The sequence below is a fragment of the Amblyomma americanum genome, chromosome 9 (assembly GCF_052857255.1).
Source record: "Amblyomma americanum isolate KBUSLIRL-KWMA chromosome 9, ASM5285725v1, whole genome shotgun sequence".
Lineage (NCBI taxonomy): Eukaryota > Metazoa > Arthropoda > Arachnida > Ixodida > Ixodidae > Amblyomma > Amblyomma americanum.
This window is the reverse complement of record NC_135505.1, coordinates 84,853,423-84,878,804: the sequence shown is the minus strand read 5'-3', so window position 1 is coordinate 84,878,804 and position 25,382 is coordinate 84,853,423. Positions and strand designations below refer to the sequence as shown.

Below are 25,382 nucleotides of genomic sequence, written 5' to 3'. Positions count from 1 at the left end.
TATGGGACGGGACCCCATGCTGTACCATTAAAAAGTCAGAATTAATAAAAAAAAAAGCTTGCTGTTTGCCAAAATTTGTTTATTGGGCTCTCCACATGAACTAATGAAGTCATATAGATAGCTTCCACCGACGTCAGAGCAGCCACCGTGCTGGCAAACCAGGCACACAGCTGAAACATAACCCATTTCTATGATCCTCTTATTGCCCTCTGTTATGTGTGGCACCTATGCCAATGTGGAAGTCTAAAATCACATTACTAGAACAAAGACAAAGCTTGGATTCTTTTCCCTACATGCAATAAGCAACAAGTCAATACCCAAAACCTCACCTTCTCAGACTCATCAAGAACAAGACATATGCATCAGCTCATTTCGTCATACAAGCTACCATGGTTAGATAACTTTTTTCACATGCATGCACTCATAAAGTGGAATTCTTGGCCATGATGCTGAATAACGATTAGATTTAGAGTATACTTTTCTGTCTCTTTCTCGTGTTCGTATTTGTGTGCCCTTCTTTCACAGACCTCACCAAGCAATAAATATGTGTCTGTGCTGGACAACTGACTCCTTCAAAAAGGAAGAAATAAATGAATGGGGGAAATGAGAGCGTTAAGCTGGCAATCGAAACAATCTGATGTTTAGCTGTAAGAAACATCATCACAGTTGCTTCCACTAGTTTAGCATTGGACTTTTGAATACTTTTACACAACCACTTAGCAACAGCAATGCAGATCGCAAATAAGAATGAGCTGCCTTTATGCGACAGATCAATCACAGCACTGATCTCCCATTGATCAACACCACAAATTAAAGAAAGATATAAACATTCCCCTATGTGCCTTGGTTTAGGTGGCTGTTGGCTACCTTCATCTGCAAATTAAAGAAGTCCGTCCAATTTGAACCCAATTGGCAACAAGGCAAAATTTCGGTTTGTGAAGATTCACTTCAAATAACACAATGAAGTTTTTTACTCTAGCTAGAGAATGCGAGAAATATCTCTTACGATGCTACACCAGGCTAACAGCAAGCATTACAGTTTATCGATACCACACTTCGAAACGAATAATACGAGAGCTTTTTAGTGGATTTTATACTACGCAACAAAGCTCTCAGCTTGCTTCCACGCAACATTCAACTGGTTTCACTGAAAAAAAAATCACAATGAACTGCAACATTTCTGCTGTTATTCAGTACAAGTTTACAAGTTGTGTTGTGTTTTATGGTGTATAGGCAACTAAGGCCATCATGCGCCAAGCTCGAGGTATAGGAGGAATTTCTAGATAATTTTATAAAAATGTGAAAAATCGTCGGTGCTGTAGAGTGCTTAAATAGTTAGAACTACCTCGTGATGATGAAGGAAAAAGATTCTAGAAATGGGTACTACAGTCAAATCCCGTTACAACGAACACCACATTAACGAACATTTCAGATTAACGAACTTTTAAGAAATCCCACGCCGACTGCTTATAGTTTCCAATGTAAAAATATTTCACTACTACGAACTTCAGAATAACGAACATTTCAGAATAACGATCGTTATTTAATTTCCATGTCATCTCAACAACACCTCAGTACTACGAACTCTTATCCCAAAATGCGAGGATTCTTAGATTTCAGTGTATCCGTCACGGCAGCCGGAGCTCCAAGCTAGCACACGACGCAGCGCGAAGAGCAGGCGCCTTGCAACTTGCTTCCCGCAAAAACCTGAGATGGCGCGGGAGGAGAAACATGCGGGCGGAGACTTTTTTTTTTCCTTCTCCGTTGCGGTACGCATCACGTTTTTCTTGCTTGTTTTTTCAGTTGTTCGCGTGCTGTCACCCGTGTCAGGCCTGTCCATCTTGTTTTTCTTCTGGTTTTTATTGTGTTCGAAGTGCGTGCCGGCGATCGCGTTGCCATGAGCTCAACAACTCCAACCACGCGGAAGAAGCCAAAGCAGTTTTCTTTGAGTGAGAAAGTAGGCATTCTTCGCGAGGTAGAAGACGGGAAGAAGCAATCCGTCGTGGCTAAAGAACGTGGAGTGGCGCGGTCGACGATCGCCACGATTCTCAAAGATAAAGAGAAAATCTTTAGGCAGCAGCAAGAATCTCAGCTTACCCCATCAAGGAAGCGACTGCGGCTTGGCGATTTCCAGAATATTGACCCAGCAGTGCTGACTTGGTTTAAAGACGTGAGAGCACAGAATGTGCCCATGTCAGGCCCAATGCTGCAGGAGAAGGCACGGCAGTTCGCTGCAATTTTTGAGGTTACCGGCTTCGAAGCGTCATCTGGCTGGCTCCACCGTTTTCGCCAACGAAACGGCGTAACCTGGCAGTCTGTGTCTGGCGAGGAGAAGGCAGCAGATGAAGCAGCAGCAGCCACGTGGAGGGAGGAAAGCTTCCACGAAATGGTCAAGTCTTACGCAGCAGCTAATGTTTTTAATGCAGACGAGACTGCCTGCTTTTATCAGCTGCTCCTGGACAAGACAATGCATTTTAAAGGAGAACAGTGCAGAGGCGGCAAAAAGTCGAAGCTTCGCGTCACCGTGCTGTATTGCTGCAATGCAGATGTCACTGAAAAGTTGAAGCCTCTGGTGATCGGGAGGTTTTCGAAGCCGCGCTGCATGAAAAATGTAGTGTCGCTGCCGTGCCATTATAGGGCAAATCAGCGTGCCTGGATGACCCGCGAGCTCTTTTCTGAGTGGCTGCTGACGGTAAATGAGAAGATGAGGAAGGAGGGGAGGCACATTTTGATGATTGTCGACAATTGCTCGGCGCACATTGTCAACATACGGCTCACGAATGTGCGTCTCGAGTATCTGCCGCCGAATTGCACGTCAGTACTTCAGCCACTGGACCAAGGAATAATAAGGAGCGTGAAGTCGCACTTCCGGAAGCGCCTTGTTCAGCAGCTGCTCATCAACCTGCGCCTGCAGCGCTCGACAGCCATCAACGTCCTACAGGCTGCGGAAATGCTGACAGGCGCATGGTGGAGCGTCACGTCCACCACCATCCAAAACTGCTGGAAGAAGGCCGGCCTGACGATCACAGATGGCCAACCACAAACCGATGAACCGGCAGCGGAGGACAGTTCGAGCGAGCTTTGGAGCGAGGTGGCCGAGCAGCTAGCCGTCGATCCTTCAGTCACATTTGACGACTATGTCCAGTTTGACGAGGCGACGTGGACCTCAGCGGAGCTTACCACTGGTGACATACTGCAGAGCGTCCAGGGCACTGCGACTCAAGATGAGGAATGCAGCGACGACATGGACGATGACGTTACGGCAGCACCCGAAGACCGCGACGAGTCCGTGTCGGCCACAGATGCGTTGGACTGCTTGCGAAAACTCCGCATATTTATAGCCAAAAGCGGCACAGCGACCGAAGGCGTGCATAAGAATGCGGACGGTCTGGAATCGTTCGTTCTGCAGAGTCTCTGCTGCACCCGTCAGAAGACGATCACGGACTATTTCAAATAAATGTGCCTTGTCCGACGATCACGTGTGCATTGTGTGAGAAACGAGTTCAAGGAGGTACCGTTTCAAAGGTAGGACGTTTGCGTTACTGTAATGCTATTGTTATGGCTAATTTTTGGGCTTTCACTATAACGACCTTTCAGAATAACGAACGTTTTCCCGCGGTCCCCTGAAGTTCGTTGTAACGGGGTTTGACTGTATTAAAAACTTTTAAAGGGGGTCAGGTAACTTTAGCAGCCATCCTTGCCAGGGCAAGGATCTCGAGGCTCCTAACCAATCAAATAAAGACCTCAGCCTTTTTCTCAGGAATGAGCAATGACTGAGGTGTATGAGGCGAAGTACTGGGTCATGATTTACATATTTTTAAGAAATCCACCTTCTGTTAAAAATCTAAAATGCAAGACATGTCCACAATTGCATTATCACTCAAGAGCAGTGCTGGGTGAAAAGGGATGCATTGGTTATAAAACGGAGAAAAGCATTTTTTCCGTAGTTTTTCTAGTTTAGAACATGGAATTAAAATGAGATTGACTGTAAGTTCATCTCCGCATGTACAAGCTGGTTTGTCTTCTTTCTTTAGCAGAAAGTTGTGTGTAATGTGTGTGTGGCCTATACAAAGACGGCAGATAATGACTTCCTTGAAACGTTTCTGGTGCACACATAGCTCCAAATCACCTAGAACTGGTTTTATTGATTGTAGCGTGTTATTTAGTTCATTGTTCCAAGTGAACTCTCATTTTTTCCTTGCATTACTATGTATTAAGTTCATGCAATCTCTATTGGACATATTTAGCATATTTACATTTTTAATTTGCTTGTCACAAGCTTGAGCAGCGAGCAGCGCACAAATCTGCTAATTCATAGCCATTTATGCCGACATGACTTGGTACCCAGCCGAGTCTTATGTTTTGTCCTTGAGCTATGGCTGTTGTAATGTTGTGTCCGAGGTCACCAAGCAGCGGGGTTATTGCATTTCTAGAATGAAGGGCTGTGAGCACACTTAGTGAGTCTGTGTAAATAATACTGTTGCCGAGGTTCTCATTTACTATTTTTTCTATGGCTACACAAATGGCGTATCATTCCGATGTGAAGATGGAAGCACAGTGTGGAAGTCTTACTATTTTATTCCAATTCCCCTGTACAACTACACTTCCAACGCATGCAACTGTTTTTGAACAGTCTAATACCCCTGTCACACGGGCATTTCAAAGGCCCTCGAACCGATAGCCTATCGACTCAAAGGCGATCGAGCGCTGCTACACGGGCAGTTTCAATGGCCATCGAGTCACTAGTCTATCGAGTCAACGGAGCACCGCGGAACTCCATCGAGATTTCAAGGGCCTTCGAGCACTGCCCAAGGTTGCTAGCGTTGCTTCGAGCGGTGCCAAGCGCACTTTCGTACGCGACCCATTCACGGTACAAAAGCATGAACAAACGTTATTCTCCTAAACTTTAATGCGAGCAGTGTGTACAATAATTCTAAAATTGTATCAGACTGGCTTTAAGCGCATTAGGCACATTAATTTTACTTTGCTGTCTTTGCGTTGCTTGCGTACTTAACGTTGACAACATGGCGGCGCCCTGCCCACACACTTCATAGCGATAACAGCTTCGTCGCTAATCCCTCGAAGCAATATCGTGTTCTAAGCTGTTGTATTCACCTTCGATTTGCCCATTCTTACCCTCGCATAAAGTTTCAAGAGACAAATAGCTCTTGTTTTTCAGATATCAAAGCGATTTCCGAGGTCTTAAGCCTGACGAAGCAGCGCTCCGACGCAGTTGGACTGGCTTGGTTTTGGCTCGTCTTGTATTAGAGTGGCTACAGCATTGTCTGCATCTGTCCGTCGGGTACGTGCTATTAAAAGGGTTTCAAACGACATGCGAGTATGCATGTATTTCAGCATTTAGTATGCATTTATCAAATATTTTTGTTATTTTTTCAAAATCCAAAGTAGCGATTGTGGCGCCACACAAACTTGGCGTAAGACACGAGAACCATTTCAATGGCCATTGAGATTTGCCGTGTAGCAGCGACACAACTCCTTTAAGTTCGATGGCGATTGAGAATTTCGAAGACCCTCAACTCGATGGCCATTGAAACTGGCCGTGTGACAGGAGTATAAATAAAAAGCTGCGAAATTGCTGTACTTTTCTTCAAGTGTGAGGAATTCTTGTATTAAATGTTGTTGTGGAATTTGTTTCTTCAGGAACTGTGTAAGAGTGAAATCACAGATTTCGGGGAAACTGTGCCATGGCGACAGTGGACCTCGCTTTCGGGCAATGTTTGGAAATATATCTAGTATGCCGAGCTTCCGGCACATCTCTTCAAATCGCAAGAGGAATGGCTTAGTAGCTTGCGGCTTGTTGTTGAAGAGTGTTCTAGAAAGGCACTTTGTAGCGATATGGTAACATAGATGCTTATGCAGTGAATGGATTTTTAGAATGTACGTGCATGTGAGCATGGCTCTTCTATCTGTAAGCGATGGTTCATTGGTTTCTACATGGAGTCTGTTTATGGGTGATGTCCTGTATGCACGAGTGGAGAGACGCAAGCCTAAATTATGTACTGGATCTAGCCGTTTAAGGTACGGTGGTCTCGCTGACCCATACACTATACATCCGTAATCCAGGCTAGAGCGTACAACAGAGCGTCAAATTTGTGAGACATGTCCTATCGGTTCCCCAATGTTTTCTCGACAGCACTTTGAGTATGTTCAGGGATTGAGAAGCTTTCTTTTTCAACGTATTTATGTGAGGCCGAAAGGTGAGCTTTCTGCAAAATGCTATACCTAGAAATTTATGTTCATTTTTCATGGGTAAGTCTTTTCGTTCAGGTGTAGGGTGGGATCTACCTGTATGCCTCGTCTGAGCAAGAAAAGAATGGCCACCAGTTTTTGTGGAGAAAAACGAAAGCCACTTCTGCCTGCCCATGTTGCCAGTTTATTTCTTGTTAGCTGTATTTGTCGTTCGTATGTTGATGTATTCGAGGATGTGCAAGCTATCAGGAGATCATCTACATAGACAGAATACATAACGGACTTTAAAATTATTTTCCTGATAGAATTAATTTTAAAATAAAGAGTGTTTGATAGAATTAATTTTAAAATAAAGAGTGTTGTGCTCAAAATACATCCTTGAGGTGCTCCATTTTCTTGGATAAAGTTCCTTGAAAGGGTTGAGCCTAGGCGGACATGAAATGTACGGTTAGACAAAAAGTCTTTAAGGCAGTTCAACATCCTGCTGCGGATGCACAGTTCAGCCAGGTCCTCAATAATCACAAACATCCACGTTGCGTCATATGCCTTCTCTAAATCAAAGAAGACAGCTATAAAGTGCTGTCTGTGTATAAAAGCTTCACGAACAGTATTTTCAGGACGAACCAGGTGGTCGGTGGTGGAGCAAGCCTTTCTAAACAGCATTGATGGACATCCAGAAGCTCCCTGTCTTCTAACACGAATGATAGTCTGATATTCAATACACTTTCAAGGGATTTCGCTAGACAGCTAGTCAGAGCTATTGGTCTATAGCTGCTAGGAAGGGTAGAAGGTTTTCCGCGTTTTAATAATGGAACAATAATGGGCACCTTCCAGGCTTCGGGAAGTTTCCCCGATACCAAAACTTTGTTAAAAAAATTTAAAAGTGCCTCCACAGCCGGTTCAGAGGTGAGCTAACATCTGATAATACATTTTGTCTGGGCCAGATGCAGTTTGCTTACCGGCGGACAGTACTTTATTAATTTCTGAAACTAAGTTATAAGGTTCATTTGTATCGCCACTTGTCGCAGTCTTTGTCTTTCAGCTGTGTTTTTGTATTTGAGGAATGATTCTGTGTAGTGAGATGAACTGGAGACTGCAGAAAAATATTCACCCAAAATACCTGCCTGTTCTTCTATATTTGTATGCATACCAGGGTCTGAGAGAAACGGAACTGTGAATGGGGAGTAGCTGCCATTTACCTTTTTTACCATCTCCCACATTTGTTTTGATGTAATTTTGCTGTTTATTGAGGACACGTAACCATGCCATGATGTTTTTTCTGCATTACGGCGAATATATCGAGCTCTCGCTCTTGCCTTTTTAAAGTTTTTTTAAATTCTCCTGCATTGGGTACGTACGAGAAATTCCCCAGGCTTTGTTTTGTTTCTTCTTTGCATCTCGGCATTCTTGTGTATACTAAATTTTTTTATTCTGTTTCACTACTCCAGACGACCGAGAAAGTGCTAGGCGTGCAGCGGTTAAAATAATGTTTGTGATAGCTTCATTCAGTTCGTCTATGCTGAGATCATCTGAAACTATTTTATCTAAGCTGGCCCTTTCTCTAAAAAAGTGCCCGGTCGGCTAAATGTAACTTCCGCCGTCATGGTTTCGTTGGGATGCCTTGCAGTGGGGATGTTAGGCTAATTAACACAGGGAGGTGAGCGCTGCCGTAGGGGTTATCGATGACATCCCATTTAAAATCACAAAAGAGATAGGGTGAACTAAAAGACAAATCTATGGAACTCATTTCTCCCGTGCTCGGAGAGCAGTATGTATCTTTGCCGGTGTTAACGAGGCAAACATTATTACTTCAAATAAAATCTTCTAAAATACGACCTCTTGCACCAGTGTGTGCACTTCCTCAAAAACCAGAGTGGGCGTTAAAATCACCAACTAGTAGATATGGCTCTGGTAGCTGTTCTAAAAGGGATTTTTAAACCATGAAGTGTTACTGTTAGGTGTGGCTAAAGGAGTATGGTACATATTGTGAGTGTTAAAATGAAGGATGGTGACTGTGATGACTTCATATTTGGTTTTAAGTTTGATCTCGTGGGTTGCAACACCATTCTAGATGACAATAGCAACACCTCCAGACAGTTTGCTTGTTTGCTCTCGGTCACACCGAAAAACATTATACTTGTTTAAATATTTTTTTTGTTTTGGGCCAACGTTGGTCTTCTGTAAGCATAAAGCCACCGGGGGCATTGTGTTTAAAAGCTCTTTTATGTCACCGTAGTCATTCATTAGTCCTTGGCAGTTCCACTGTATAAGGAATGCCATGTTTAACGAGTGTAGTTAAAACTTAGGATACCAGTTTTCGGCGTGCCAATACTGGGGTCTAATCTTTTTCGCTCCAGGGAGCTGTGCCTCTGCTGCAGCGGAGGGGAGTTCTGTGTTAAGTCCATCGCCTCACTAGAGGCTCTGTGCCCTGCGCACCGCATCGGCAAAATTTGTTTTTGCTGTGAATTAGAAGGTTGACGTGAGTATTTTTGTGCTTCTTGATATGTAATGTTTTCCCTTGTCTTTATTGTTATTATTTTCTTCTCACTCTTCCAGGTCAGGCACGACCTCGAGTACACGGGGTGATCCCCTTCGCAGTTTGGGCGCAGTGGTGTAGCACTGCAGTTCACGGATTCATGATTGTTTGACGAACATTTGGCACATGTCTGGCGGCCATGACAGCTCTGTGAGCCGTGGCCAAATCTTTGACATTTGAAGCATCGTCTGGGATTTGGAATATACGGTGTTATATTTATTTTAAGATATCCTACTTCTATGTTTTCGGAAATATGGCTGGAGGCAAAGGTCAGTACTATGTGTTTTGTGGGAAGTTCCTTGTTGTCTTTTCGGATTTTGATGCGGTGGCCATCAGTAATGTTCTGGTCTTTCAGACCCTCGAGCATTTCTTGTTCTGAGAGGTTGAGAAACTCGTGTTCGGATATTACGCCTTTTACTGTGTTCAGTGATCGGTGGGTAGTTATGAATACATGGATGTCTCCCAGAGACACTTAAGTTGGGAGTTCTGAGTATTGTGCTTTGTCTCGGATTTGGAGGAGGAGGTCGCCACTGGCTAACTTCGTCACCTTGAAGCCAAGGTCCAGGATGTCAGTAAGAGATTTGGAAACAATGAATGGAGACATTTTTCTGGCTGGTTGCTCTGCATCTTCACTATGTATGACATGATACCTAGGGAAATGTTCTTTTGTTTTTTGGAAGCACTGGCCAGTAATGTCTTCAGATCGCACTCTTTCTAGAGCGCAATCATTTTGTGAGGGAGGTGAAGCCGTAAATTGTGTTTACATGTTCGGTCATGATGCCAGCCGCACACCATAGAGCCCAACGAGGGGACGGGACAGGAACTTGCCAGTAAGCCCTGCCCATGCCAGCTGTACACCTCAACAATAACCAAATATGACGCAACTCAGGGTAGTTGGTCACAAAAGGTTAACCTTCGCCGCCAGAAAGAAGGGAAAAAGTAATTAAGAGAGGAGATGACAGGAGAATTGTGAGAGAGACAGGAAAGTGAAAGATGAAGAGGAGGACAGGAAAAGGCGACTGCCGATTTTCCGCGGTAGGGTCAGGCCGGAAGTGCCGTCTACAGGAAGCTGGGGCCAAAGTGTTGTGTCGCCACCGCCGAGGGGCCTTAAAGGTCCAAACGCTCGGCATCGGCTCAACCACCAGGACCCCCTCCTTTTCCCCGGACACGGCAATGCCACGCACGGCTAGGCGCGGGTGCTCGGGTCCGTGGTGGTGCACTGTTCACCATCATCCGCCTGCGGGAATGTCCCTGCGGATGCTCGGAACCCGTGGTGTCGCCACTCACCAACACCTGCAAGCTGCAGGCGCCCCCCTGAGCGGAAAGTTTACAAGTTGACATTCAGAGTGTCTGACTGGGAGTGACCAAGTATAACGGTTAATGTGGAACATCTAGCAACCTCCACTTCTACTGATTGCATCATGCTAAGGAACTCAGGAGATGCGTCAGAGAGCATTATTGATGACAAACAACCCTGCAACATGGTCATGTCGACACAACATTTGAGCAAAATGACAACTGAGGCTTGGAATGGCATTTGAACTGAAGAGACTTCTATGGTGACCCGTAAAATTTCCCATGGCAGCTGGAAGCATTAACATCCATTCATTGCACTATGAAAACAATGCCATTTCCAAGTACCGTTCTTTCAAATTAAGTAGAAACTTTAAAGCATACACCAGGAAATGGACAGGTATAATGAAACCTTACTACAAATATATTTAAGCCTTCTTATTTTCTTGCCAAGCATGGGCCAGTGGTTGAGTCTTGCTGCTGTAGGCTCGATACCCATCTGCTTTCTTTTTGTCTGACGTTTTACATGTTTCTCATTTGTGCTGTTGTATGAACATAAATGATGGCGAAAGAGACACTCAGTTTGCTACCAGGATACCTGCTAATACTGCAGCTGGACTCCAAATTTGAGCAGAAGTCGACGAGGCTAATGATGACCACCACAGCCTCCAGTTTGAGCGGCTACGACCACAATTATTTAAAAAAAGCTACTGCACATAGCATGTGTGTAATGACTTATTAAACACAACATTAATCAGAAACATTTGTTTCGCAAATGATCATGCAAAAATGATATGTAGAACAGTACATGCACTAGAGTTTAGAAGACATTTAAAGGTCTCCCACGTCTTTCAACCAAATGCTACTAGAAAACCTTACATGGTTTAAATCAAACCAAATTTTAAAATCAAATGTGAAACGTTACAATGACAAATCTTGTATTAGAATACTCCACTTGCATTGTTTTTCATTTGACTTTCTTTGAAGCTACGCATGAATTTTCCACGTTTGGTTGGTTCAGTAAAAAGCAAAAAACGTGGCGTTTTAGTAAGTTTTTATACAAACGTCATTATGTTTCAGCCACATTTTTTCCTGCTTTCAACTGTTGCTGTGGCTTATACTAAAAATTAATACAAAATTGTTAACATAGTACTTTTTAAGAAAATTGCTTCCAAAGTTTACAAAAAGTGGATTTTTGCTGAGAATCAGACCTATATTAAGAATCAAGGCCCTCCAGAAAAATACGTGAGATACTCTGTAGATACTGCCGAACTGTGTCTTCACTGTAGAACACGTACTACCGTGCTCATTATGAACTGCAACACACAAGATGTGATGGCTCATATTTGCTTAGCAAAGACCCATAGAGCATATTAGTGCGAAAAAATTTGGCGGCGGCTTGTACTACTTCGCTCAATATATAGCTTGTAACACGTCTGATGAGAACCAACTAAGGTTTTCACTTTATAGTAAATCAATTCCCCATGTCAAAGAGCACCTGAGTTGCATAAACAATCACTGTATTTAGTTGTTTGCATCGACAGCTAATTGACCATTTGCGGAGAAGTTTCTGCGCATGCGTGGTGAAGGCGCAGGCAGCGCCCTCTCTGGACGGTTTGTTTTTTGGTTGGAAAACATGAGCCAGCCGTGCATTCCTGCGCTGTAGTGCGACGACTGATGTGAGCTGTAACTTACACGGAACTGACATGTAACTGCAACGCGATTTATCTAAGCTAACCATGTGTTTTGCAAAAGCGAGACTTGTACGTAATAAAGGCCGCAACGACATACAAGGCGCAAAAGACGAACCCGTTGATGGGGCCAGTAATGCGCACATCCAGCACGTTTCGAAACGGGTGTTGCTGCTTTATTTGGAGCTTACTGCCGAGTACACACTGCTCGGTCGTTCAAGAAGAGTTTTGCCACCGACGCAGGAAAACCGAATGATATATACTAGTATGAACATTCACCATTAATGCTACAATGTGCTTCCTGAACAGCGGGAGCACGGCCGAGCGCAACCTCGCGTATATCCGCGCATTCTAACGCTCCCGCGGCCCGTTAGCACGCAAAGCAACGCTCTGCCGTATCAGCACGAGCCGGGATTGAGATAGTACAACGGGTCCTTTAATAATCAGCTAAGTGTGCCCTGAGGCAAAAGGTGTTGTGTTAAGTTAGCAGAAACTCCGGCCCTATCAAGGAAGCGCAAACATAAACGTCTGTGTGCATTAGGAAAGTGCATCCCATTATACTGTCACACTCGCCCGCGCATAGGCGCACATTCACGCACATTTTCACTTGGTCATTCGGCGCTCCGTTGAGGTAGCAGAGTGCAGGTATTGCCACACATGGTCGTTTTTCAGGCTACAACGCGAAAATAATTCGCTACAGCCTGTTTCTAAAAACGGAAATGGGAAATTCTCCTCTTCCATCATACTCTTTCGTTAGCTGACACACGTTTCCGGCCAACAAACAACACTAAAACAACAAAACAAGCGCACGTGAGCTGCTGAACGCTGCCTTGCGCATGCTTGCTCAAGAGCCCCTTTCCAACCAAAGGTACCGGCGGAGCTTCTCTGTTTGCACGACAGGCGGCGCTCGCTTTTCCGCAAATGGTCAATTCCATCAATGTATAGCACCATTGGGCTCAGACTGCTTCGAGAACTGAGCTCCTATCTCATCTTGTGCATTGCAGTTAATTTTAAGCATGACAGTGCCCGTTCTGCAGTGAACACAAAGTCCGGGAGTAACTATCGAAGAGGCCGGTTGTGGATTTTGCAAAATTTTTCTTCACCTCAAATAAAATTTACTTGAATTGAAATTTCTAGATTACAAACAATGAAGTTGGTGTGTATTATGAGCCATCTCAATATTTTTTCTGGAGCGTCTTGATCTTTGATTTAGGTCTGAATCTCAGGAAAAAGTCACTTTTTACAAACTTTGGAAGCAATTTTCTTGAAAAGTACCATGTTTAAAAATTTTATATTATTTTTGGCATAAGCTACAGCAACATTTGAAAGCAAGAAAAATTAATGTGACAAACCTTGAGGACACTTATGCAAAAAGTTTCTTAAAATGCCACATTCCTTGCTTTTTTACTGAACCAAGCAAACAAAAAATTCTCATATGGCTTCATTAATGAAGTCAGATGAAAGAACAGCGCAAATGAAGTTTCTAAAATAACATTTGTCATTTTACCATTTCACATTTGATTTCAAAACTTTTAACTTATGTGTATGACCACGTCAGTGATTCAGTCACACAGTCTCGCCGTAGCTAGGCAATGCAACCAGCTTGCGTGAGCGTCCCTAAGCCACGTCATTCACCTCTGCACCGAAGCTGTCCCTTTCATTTTCTAATATCAGAAGCTTAATGCCTAAATGCGCTCAACTCTGTTCCTTTCTTGAAGATAGTGAATCTGCTATAGTTGCTTTAACAAAGACTTGGTTGCACGCCGGTATCGAAGACAGTGAAATCTTTCCCGATGCCCATGCTTACAATATCTACAGACATAACCATATAAACAAAAGAGGGGGCGGAGTTCTTGCAATCAAAAGAATGTTACCTTCCATTGCTATCGCACCTAATTCTGACCTAGAAATAGTATGGGCCACCTGCAAAACTGTTTTTCAAATCTACTTATAGGGTGTGCTACCGCCCGCCTTACTGTGGGATTTCATTCACAATCTGCGGTCTAGCATTTCTGCCGCTGCTGACTTCTGTGCACCCTGTAACAATTACCTGCTCGGTGATTTTAATTTTCCTCAAATAGATTGGGTTAATTTGTCTTCATCTAATACTGCTGCAAATAAATTCATTAACCTAACACTAAATTTCAACTTATTTCAAGTCATGAACCAGAATACCTGTGGTTGTAACCCACTAGATTTAGCTTTAGCCACTGGTCCTGACACCATAGGGCCGGTTATGTACCTTGATGGATTCAGCGACCATAAGTTGCTGCAGTTTGAAGTTCTAGTTCCTAGTTTGTTTGCAGGGAAAACAACAAAAAGGATTAGAGATTATAGTAAAGCAAGATATGGTGACATTAGTACAGAGCTTACCACATTTTTCAGTGCAGTATTTTTGCCCCCAAGTAGCCAACGATCAACCGAAAACAACTGGTTGCTTTGCAAACACAAACCCTCTGCACTGATCGACAAGCATGTTCCGGTAATTTCAATAACTAACGACAAAACTAATCCATGGTTCAACAAGGCCCTCCGTCGACTACGAAATAAAAAGAAGTGCTTGTACTGAAAAGCTAAACCTGCCCCCTCATCGCCCTCGTTAAATAGCTACAAACAGTGCCTGAAGGCATACTGTTCTGCTAACAAATATTTCACTCATGACCTCCCCTCACTTTTGCAGAGTGATCCTAAGAAGTTCTGGCAAACTATATCTCCCAAATGTAAACAAGGCTTCATACAACTACACAATAGTGATGGATTGCCGCTAGATGACACTGAATGTCCGACTGCATTTAATAGATTTTTTGCTTCAGTATTCACTAAGATCATTCCAGTATGCCTATTATTCCCGACTGACTACAGATTCATGGAGTCTATCAGCATTATTGCCGAAGGTGTTGCATCACTGATTAAAAACCTTAAGTTATCCTCATCTGCTGGAGTGGACGACATAAATTCCAAGATTCTTAAAAACACCATTTCAATTTCCAGCCAGATTTTGTCATATATTTCAGCAATCTTTACCATCCGGAGAAGTTCCTACCGACTGGAAAATTGCCAAGGTCATCCCTATCTTCAAAATCGGTATCAAAAGCCCACCTGATACCTATCGCCCTATCTCGTTAACATGCATAAGCTGTAAATTACTTGAAAATATCGCTTCTCACATTTACGACCATCTAGAACGTAATCTCTTTTTCTGTTGTAATCAGCATGGTTTTAGAAAAGGCTACTCGCGCGATACCCACTTATTTGAATTTACTACTGACTTGTATTTTAACATGAACGAAAACCAGCAAACAGATTGCATTTTTTTAGATTTCTCGAAAGCATTTGACAGAGTTGTACACAGCAGGCTGTTTACTAAATTATCTGCCCTTTCTCTTGATTCTCTCACATTGTCTTCGCTTCGTAACTTTTTCTCATTTTGTCAACAATTCACTGTTGTCAACGGACCTCACCACTATATGATGTAACCTCTGGCACACCCCAGGGAAGCGTACTTGGACCCTTGCTTTTCCTAATTTACATTAGAGACCTTCCTAATAACATTTCATCCCATTCACGACTTTTTGCAGATGACTGTATTTACCGCATGATCACTTCAGACTGACCACCTGACCCTTCAAAATGATCTTAACATTATTGTTGATTGGTGTAAAAACTGGCACGTGATCCTAAACACTAAATGTAAATCTATGACATTTAGCAGAAAACATGATATGTCTAACTTCAACTACACTATTAAAGGGGCTCTGAAACGCCTTCCAAGGAGAGCATATTAACTCACTTAATCACTGCACTGTGTTGCCATGAAAACTACAGCCAAATAATACTCTTCTACACGCAGCAGACGACCCACAATCACACGTCAAAGTTGGCGAGCCCTTCCCGGTGACTTTTTCATGCCCGCACCCTCCTCCGTCCCTCGCATCTGCGTAGACAAGGTGAGAGGTGGCCATTGGTTAGATTCTTTCAGATGCCAGGCAGCTACCATGGCCGCGGCCAATAAGTCACTTAGCTCCGGCAGGTCGGGAAGCTCCGCTCCAAGAGGGAGGGTCGACGAAGGAGCGCCTACCTTCCAGCGTGCAAAAAGTGACGAAAGGAGAGGGAACGGCAAAAAGACGCTGAAATTCAAATTTTAACTACAGATAACTCAGCTTCTACAAAGCGCATTTAAAAAATTCTTGCTGAACGTTATTCGTGAAGCAATGTGATTCAATATCCCAGGCATGCCGCAACTTTATTAGAGCCCCCTTAACAACACTTTCCTATCCTAAGTTATGTCTTACAAATATCTTGGGATTCATCTCCCTCCAGATCTTTTATGGTCTTGTCACATTTCAGCTGCTTGCAACAAAGCGTTGAGGACACGGTTTCATACACAGTAACCTGCGCAACTCTTCTAGCTCCGTTCGTAAGCTCACATACCTATCTTTTGTACGACCCCAGCTGGAATTTGTCGCATCTCTATGGTCGCCACATCAAAAATATCTCATTAAAATGCTTGAGACTATTCAAAACAGAGCTGCCCGGTACATTGTTAGTAATTATAGTCCCCTCGCCAGTGTCTCCCAGCTTTAAACTCTTTATGATTTACAGATACTCGAAACTCGTTCACTTTCATTTCTCTGTTTATTTCATAAATATGTTTACACCCGCCCCTCATTTCTGTCTCTAAAATCACCTTTCCGCTCCTCAGCGCACTTGAATAATCATCTGTTTGAAACGCATATATGGCAAAACTCAATCATTTGATTCGTCTGCGTTACCTAAAGCAATCAGGCACTGGAATGATCTTCCTGACATAATCTCCTGTCCTGATCCTATAGTTTAAAATGACCCTATGTATGCATTTATCCCTTTAGTATTGTTTCAAATGCTTTTCTACAGTTTCAGTTGCTTTTATATCGTTCTTTGATGTACCACTGTTTTTGTTTGCACCTCTTCGCATATTCGCGTTTTGCAGTTTTTTTGTATTTTCAATTGTTTTGTTCAATTATTTTTGTTGCGTTTTAAATAATCTGTGTTCGTGTTTTTTTGCCTTGTACCGCACCCATTGTACTGCTACTGTTGTTTATTATTGCTGCATATTCCTTTTCTTTGATGCCCCCCTCACTCAATGCTCTTCGGGACCTGTGAGGTATCGATAAATAATAATAATAACTCCAACCAATTTTTACTTTTTCATGGAAACTTCAAAGAGCACTCAAGTGAGCAAAAATTTTTTTTTCAGAAAAATACTTTGTTGAAACTCCATTCAAGGAAACGCCAACTGTCCCATTTTTTTCCAAAAAAATTGGTGGTGCCAGTGGTCGCTTTTTCTAGTGTGGATCGTTTCGCGTGGAATGACCCAACAGTGACTCGAACCGCGTGCCAAGGCTGCATCCAGGGTAGCCAGCCAGTCAAGCCATATTCTAGAAAGTTTCTATTTCGGAGTCACGTCCTTTTGGCAATGCATGGACTATGCGTTGTTCTTGCTCAACATAATGCCATCTGCAAGCGATGAGGCTATGCCGCGAAATTCAAACTGCATTCCTTTGAATGCATGCTGGAGAATAGGAATCGAGCGGCAGAGACACCATTTGACATGAGTAAAAAAGTTATCTGGGACTGGCATAAAGCCTCAAGAATGCTCCAATCAATGAAACCTACAAAAAAGTTAGTGGCGATCAACTAGATTGATGCGGAGGAAAGACAACAGCATACTTCTTTCGCTTGCCAGTTCATTCTAGTTCTGATTAAATTCCAATTCTGAGTTCACTGCCTTTCACTCCCCAATGTATATACCAACTCTGATTCTATTCCAATCCAAACTATGTAACAACATAACGTGTCACATTCATAGATCGCGTTGAGTCCTCCTTCATACCATTACTAGTGCAGTGGCGCAGCGGTTAAGCGATGTACCACTGCACTGGCAGGTGGCTGTTACAAAGGCAGTCACCGATGAGGCTTGTGACACCTAGGTTTCTCTTTGCAAGCAATGCATGCAAGAATGAATAGCTCTCGCAAGCTTTGTTTTAGTGCAAAAGCACTAATTGAAAACTAAACATTTTGACAGATTTGCCTGTCTGGTTGGGTATGAAGACATAATGAACTGCACATCTCCAACCACAAATTTTAACTTTAGCCCAACGTTTCGAAGCCGACTCGGCTCCTTCATCAGGGGTGACTGAGGGCAGTAGCTAGCGTCTTTTAAGTATAGAAGGGGGGTTCAAAGGAACGAAAGCTGTGATGTGAAGGGAGGGGGAGGGGGGGTCTAGGCTGTTATTCACGCTGGTGCACTGCAGGCAGATGGCGAATGGTGACTTTTTTTTCGTTGAGTTGAAGAGCGATGTCTCTGGGCATATACTGGGGGCAGGTTTCCTTTTGTGTGGTTGATATTTTGATATTGTTCGGGGTGGTTTGGATATGCGCGGATTCCAGAAGGAGCCTTTTGTGGTAATTTGTTTCGGTTACGACGATGCGGGTTTCTTCGAAGTTGATTCTATGGTCGGAGTCTTTGGAATGTTCGGCTAGTGGATTGCGCTCTCTTGCGAATTTGCAGACATCGTTTTGTATGTTGCTGAATTCTTTCTTTGAAATTTTTGGTTTCGCTGATGTAGCTTGCGTCGCAGTCAGCGCATAGAATTTTGTAGACAATGCCTTGGGCTCTTTCTTTCGGCGGCTGGTCTTTAGGAACAGGTAGACAAAGCGCAACAGTGTTTGTGGGCTTGTGCGCAACCTGGACACCCTATTTTTTCAGGATTCAGGCGATGGTTTCGCTGACACCTCCGACATAAGATAAAGTTATGACGTATTTTGGTGGTGGCGTTGGTCTTTGTGCATTGATTTCTTGACGAATGTTGTGTTTTTGACATCGAATGATTTTTTGAATACTGTGCGTTGTTCTTTTTTTTCTGTCAAGTTCTGTGCTGCAGTGTGTCTCAACTCTTCTGAACAGCGTCTTCACCACTGATGCTTTATGGACTGTCGGGTGGTCCGAACAGAAGTGGAGATACCGGCCTGAGTGAGTTGGTGTGCGGTATACGGAGAATTAAAGGGTATTGTGGTTTCGGGACACGAGGGCGTCCAAAAAGAGCAGGGAGTTTTCTTGTTCCACCTCTAGCGTGAACTGAATGTCAGGTTCTACGGAGTTTAAATGATGAAGGAAATTTTGAGTCTCAGATCTTTTGATGACGGCGAAGCAGTGGTCGACATACCTGAGGAAAATTTTTGGTTTCGGGTGGAATGAGTTGAGGGCTCGTTGTTCGATGTGTTGCATGGTTAAATTAGCCATGACGACAGAGATGGATGCTCCCATTGGTGTTCCTTTCACTTGTTGGTAAAATTCCCCGTTTGACAAGATGTATGTGTTTGATAGGCACAACTCCAGAATGGCACACATCATTTACACTCAGCGAGGTTCGTGCACTGAGTTTGTCGTCGCGTTGTAGGGCGTCTCGGGTAGCGGTCACCGCAAGCTTCACGGGGATGTGAAACGCGTCTCACATGAACACTTGTAAAACCGATGTGTTCAGATCTAGCTCGTTTCGCTCTAAAACAGCTTGTCTCTCTGTAGTAAGCACGAATACATGCTTTTCGTGCAGTTTTGAGAGATTAAGTTTGGTCGCGTATTACACGAACACTTGTAAAATGAACATCCCCGTGAAGCTTGCAGTGACCGCTACCCGAGACGCCCTACAACGCGACGACACACTCAGCGCACGAATCCCGCTGAGTGTAAATGATGTGAGCCGCCACCTGGAGTTGTGCCTATCAAACACATACTTCTTGTCAAACGGGGAATTTTACCGACAAGTGAAAGGAACACCAATGGGAGCATCCATCTCTGTCGTCATGGCCAATTTAACCATGGAACACATCGAACAACGAGCCCTCAACTCATTCCACACGAAACCAGATTTTCCTCAGGTATGTCAACGACTGCTTCACCGTCATCAACAGAACTCACATTAAAAATTTCCTTCATCATTTAAACTTCGTAGAACCTGACATTCAGTTCATGCTACAGGTGGAACAAGAAAACTCCCTGCCGTTTTTAGACGACCTCGTGTCCCAAAACCACAATACCCTTCAATTCTCCGTATACCGCAAACCAACTCACTCAGGCCGGTATCTCCACATCTCTTCGAACCACCCGACAGTCCATAAAGCATCAGTGGTGATGACCTGTTCAGAAACGTTGAGACACACTGCAGCACAGAAAATAATAATGCACGGTATTCAAAGAACTCATCATGAACGGCTACCCAAAGACTATTCAAAAAACCATTCAACGTCAAAAACACAACATTCGTCAAGAAATCAACGCCCAAAGACCAACGCCACCACCAAAATACGTCATAACTTTACCTTATGTCTGAGGTGTCAGCGAAACCATCGCCGAATCCTGAAAAAATCGGGTCTCCAGGTTTCGCACAAGCCCACAAACACTGTTGCACTTTGCCTACCTGTTCCGAAAGACTGGCCGTCGAGAGAAAGAGCCCAAGGCATTGTCTACAAAATTCCATGCGCCGACTGCGACGCAGGCTACATCGGCGAAACCAGAAATTTCAAAGAAAAAGACGTCCGCAAATTCGCAAGAGCGCAATCCAGTAGCCGAACATTCTGAGGACTCGGACCATAGCATCAACATCGAAGAAACCCACATCCTCGGAAACAAATTACCACAAAAGGCTCCTTCTGGAATCCTGGCATATATCCAAACTACCCCGAACAATATCAACCGTACAAAAAGAAACCTGCCACCAGTACATGCCCCGGGGCTTCGGTCTTCAATTCAACGAAAAAAAAGTCACCATTCACCACCTCCCTGCAGTGCACCAGCGTGACTAACAGCCTAGACCCTCCCTCCCCCTCCCTTCGCATCACAGCTTTCGTTCCTTTGAACCCCCCTTCCATACTTAAAAGACGCTAGATACTGCCCTCAGTCACCCCTGATGAAGGAGCCAAGTCGGCTTCGAAACGTTGGGTTAAAGTTAAAATTTTTGGTTGGAGAGGTGCAGTTCATTAAAAGCACTAATCTGAAGGTTCAGAGCTTAGCAAAACCGTCTAGTATTTGTTTGTGCAGCAGGCTCGCCTAGAGCAAGCGCTCCGTCCCGTGACACTGGCTGCTCATCGTCGTCTTGCACATAGCACAATCCGTGCTCTCGCACTGATTTGAATGTAGTAAGCATTCTCTGTAGTTTTTTGCTACAGTTCTTTAGAAGGATGTATACTACGCACATATGCCTGTTGTTGTCTGGGTCAATTCCTTGTTAGTCATTTTCATTTTTCCTGGGTCATTCTTTGTCTGGCGTTTCCCTCCTCTCCCCTACAAGGGGAGGGGGACTTTTTTTTTACACTAATTCATATGTTGCACAACTTAACAAAACCTTTGTTCCATAGCCTGACCGGCTAGGAGTGGGACCTATTGATCGAGGTACCAAAATAATGTGGCATGCAGTAACACAGACAAAAATAAAGAAAACAAGCTAAATGCAGACATTAGAGCAACCATGTACTGACTCTACAAGGGTAACAGTGTCACAGATGGCTATCTAATTATATTGCTTAGCTACTGAACAATACGCGCTTCATGGCTACGGAAAAATTGCATGCTGCTTTCACGTCTGTGGGTAAAGAATTTCATATGTGAGTGCTCTGGAATTTTATTCGCCTTCGACTGTAAGCATTCCTGGCAACCAGTGGATTAAAGCAGTTTTCTGGAGCTCTTGTACTGCGTGCTAGTAATATAGGTAATCTTAATGACAGGAGGTCATCATGTACTGTTATTCTGTGTTTCATGTCAGCAACACTTAATACATCAACAGAGTCAAGCAGGCATACGTGCATCAGGTGAAACAGTGGTTTCGTAGTATTTGTTCTGTTTGAAAACGTAATGATTCTAATTGCCCTCTTCTTTAAGTGCCTAATAAGTTTTAAATATTTTTTACATGTAGTACCCCATGACACAATGAAGTAGCTGAACAAATGAGAAAGAGTACAGTTGACAGGTTGAGAGAAACAAACCCCTTGAACCCAACCTAGCAGGCGGAGGCTTCACACAGAAGACGCTGACAGTGCCGACGCCATGGGACAGTTTTCGCCTTTATGGTCTCCGAAATTTTATCGCATTAAAAAGCACGTTGCAGGAATTGGCAGGCTGGACAGAGCTTGAGAATCACCAGCGCTAGGCTGCTGCTACAAGTTCTTTTGTTGCACTGTACCGAAGGGATCCTCAGCACATTCTACAGCGCTTACCGAATGAACAGGTGTGTCTCATGCACCAGTGCGACTTATATGTGATGCTTTTTTTGAAAACAAAAAAGGTATTTTACAGGGAGGTGGAAATTTTAGAGCAGGACATATTGTACATGCTCGGAGTGCCAAAGAAAAGAGTTCTGAAAAGACTGAGGCATTGCCCTTCACTCTGGAGCATTGGTGTCACCTTCTTCCCTGCTACTCTCCTGGCAAAGAGGAGGAGCCACACTGACGGCTCGAAGAAAGAAGAGGGTTATAACATAGTTTTGGACTGTTGATGTGAACAACATCACAAACACAACAAAACCAGTCCAAAGAAGGGGTCACCGGTTCAGATGCAGAGTTGATAGGAAGAGGTCTGCTCATAGACGCGCCGAAGACCATGGTACTAGGCAGAAAATTTGAAGGTAGCTGCAACCCAGAGGAGCCATCAAGAAACGCAGCAGCTGGTTCACCTTAAGCCACTCTGACCTTTGCAGAGGCCTTGGGTGCGCAACATGAACAGTGAGCAATATAGCACCACTTCTGAAAATGGTGGGCAAGGTCAGTATGGGAAGCATATTTGGAGCCAGCAGGGAAGAACTGTGTCAAGAAGCCAAAAAGGCTCAGAAAAGAAAGGTTGGTGAGAAACCAATCATTCCTTTAGCAGCGACTAGGCTGCAGCTGCACAAGCATTTCCCTGGCAATAGGCTCAAATCTTCATCGATCCTGATTAAAGCTGTCAGAGGCAAAAGCATGGCAAGAATGCCATTAAGAGTACAAAAAAAAATGTTCAGTAAGCCCACTGGTTTTCGGGTGACATGGTACAGCGAGCTGTGTGACACACAACGCAGAGCTTGTAAGCCTGTAAGAAAGCCTGCGATATTCCAGGTTGCTGAGGGTTTCATGAGAAGTCTAGTCCCGTAATAAAAAAGATGAAATGATGAAAAAAAAATTATGAGTTCTTGGCCAGTTAAAAACACGTCAGTAGCAGCCAGTGCTGTCAATTGTAATTTGAATGCTAATAATGAGCCTGCTGAAATTCAAAGGATATCTGAAAGGCTTGAAATTAGAGGAAAGTACTGAGGAAAATGATACGGGCACCTTTAGACACAGGGAGAGGGAAGCATGGATTTTGAGAGCCAACTAAAGCTACTGAACTGACACCCTAGTGTGGAAATCTAGAAGGGGGAATGAACTTGGACAGCGCCAGTAATCCAGTGTCAGATTGACAGCTCACACTGCCAGGATGAAGACATTGCCGCACACCTTGCCATGCCTGTGCAACACACAATGCTATGGCACTCGAACAATCACCTTCCAATGGTGCGAGGCCCACACCGCTTGCCACCGCCAAACAACAGCTTGTTTAACAAATTGTAACATATTTTGTATGTACATGGAAAGTGTTTAAGCAGAGAACAGACAACCAATTCTCTGCGATAACAACAGAGTGGAAGAGAGAGGAAGGGACATGAAGGCTGGGGTGGTAGAAAGGCAGGCCCACACTACTTGCCACCGCCAAACAATAGCTTTTCTAACAGACTGCAAAATATTTTGTATATACATGGAAAGTGTTTATGCAGAGAACAGACAACCAATTCTCTGCCCTAACAACAGAGGAAGGGACATGAAGGCTGGGTTGGTGTAAAGGCAGGCGCACACACAAAATTTTGACATTTGCTGGAGTAGGGGCAACCAACATTGCTGCAGGACAGGGTTGGGTGAACACCAACCGCCTTTACGTTGCCGTAGGCACAGATTAGTATTGATGCACCAAGATGACACCAATAGACCCTTACATTCACTGTTGTTAAACTCCAACCAGTGCTGATAAAGGCCTAGCAAATGTGCCATACATGTTGATTTATGTTGTTCTTCCATTTTGCAGTCCAAATCATGTGAATGAGAAGTTTCGTTATTAAAGCATCTTTTACAGCTATGTGCATGCTTGCAGTGTCTGTGGAACATATTTATGCAGTTGGTGTAAATATAATGATCTTAACTTGCTCCGAACTATACGCTACCCACTGCCAGGTGTTGTGCATAAAACATCTGTTACTTGAGCGAAAGTGAAATGAATACCATCAAGTATATTCAGCAAGTTGCCGAGTGGGGCTCAACATTCTTCATATCACAGTACAACACCCAGGAAACACTACTTTCACAGGTTTTGCTGCACTATAAAGCCATGTACATGCTTACACATTTACCCAACCCAAGCTTCTGTTAAATATTCATACTTTTAACCAACAATTTCCTGCTTTTGAGTATTGTTCAGTTTGAGGGCACATTTATATGACAATTTTTTTTAACATTCAGGCAGTATTGTTCAACTTTAAAATAAAGTGCTCCCCCTTGGTCCTAAGCAAATTCAAAACTCCGGTAAACGAAGCTGCATTTTTTCTGCCTAGTATCTCCATAATTGCACTCCTCGCAGGAAATGAAACAGGTGCTGACCCCGTGCAGATTAATGGAAACAAAAGAGTGAATTGAACACAAACACAACACTCCGCTAAGATACGAGATTCCACGAGTGTTGCACATAGACATTACGAAAAGGTAACAAAAAAGGCCCGACGTCACTACTGGGCTTAAAATGTGGGGTTTAACCAGATATAACATGAGCTTGCAGGACACGGCCGTCGCGGACGCGTGCCATCGTCGTAGGAAAGGGGACTTACCGACTAAGCGCTTATGAGACACCGGCGAGTGACCGCAGTAGCAACACCAGCCGCACTGCAGCGGCGCCGCTTGGATGCTGCGCGATTCCAGGGATGACGGCCGCGTGAAACCATCGCACTCGCAACCATCCGCCGTGCACTGTCCGCGCGACACGCCACGCACATCGACATTGGTGAACATGGCTGTCAGAAACACCAGCGGCAGCCAAGTTGCTGTCACGCCGTTTTTGCGCGCGAAAAAATCCCTGGGTTTTTGCCGCTAGTCGCCGCGCACCGAATATATTGCACCAACGTGCTACCGATACCTGCCTATGTGATCGAAGCAAACTTCGCGAGAAAGCGACAATGCTTCTAATGCTGCCAAAGTGGCGGGAAAAAGTTGAACGAGCCGCCACAAAGAAACGCACGAGCACGCACAACCGCGCAGGCTCTTCCTTGCTCTTCCTTGACGAGCCAACGTGCGAGGGTCACTTCCTGTCAAAACATGAGCGCTATCCCTGCGCATCAACCACCGCCACGGCACGGCAACCTCCGTAACAACCGTAGCCCTTAAACTCTCTTTACAATGCATAGATGGCGACACATTCTTACGTGGCTTTAATTTTGGTGTTTTAATCCACGAGCGCGACAAGTAAAGTGTAAGTTCATTATATTATTTAAAAAAAAGTCTTGTGCACACAACTTAACCTGCTTTACTATATTTTTTTCTTTAAACAGGCGATTACATTTGTTACTTTGCAC

General features: G+C 43.9%; 1 protein-coding gene across 1 annotated transcript in view; it reads right to left on the bottom strand.

Moving 5' to 3' along the window:
- The window catches only part of LOC144105579 (uncharacterized), a 100,688-nt gene extending 75,568 nt beyond the window's left edge, over positions 1 to 25,120 (bottom strand). Inside the window, exon 1 of the mRNA XM_077638698.1 lies at positions 24,642 to 25,120. Within this exon, the coding sequence (XP_077494824.1) occupies positions 24,642 to 24,822 (181 nt within the window). The 5' untranslated portion in view covers positions 24,823 to 25,120. The remainder of the gene's footprint in view (positions 1 to 24,641) is intronic.
- Positions 25,121 to 25,382: the final 262 nt, after the last annotated feature.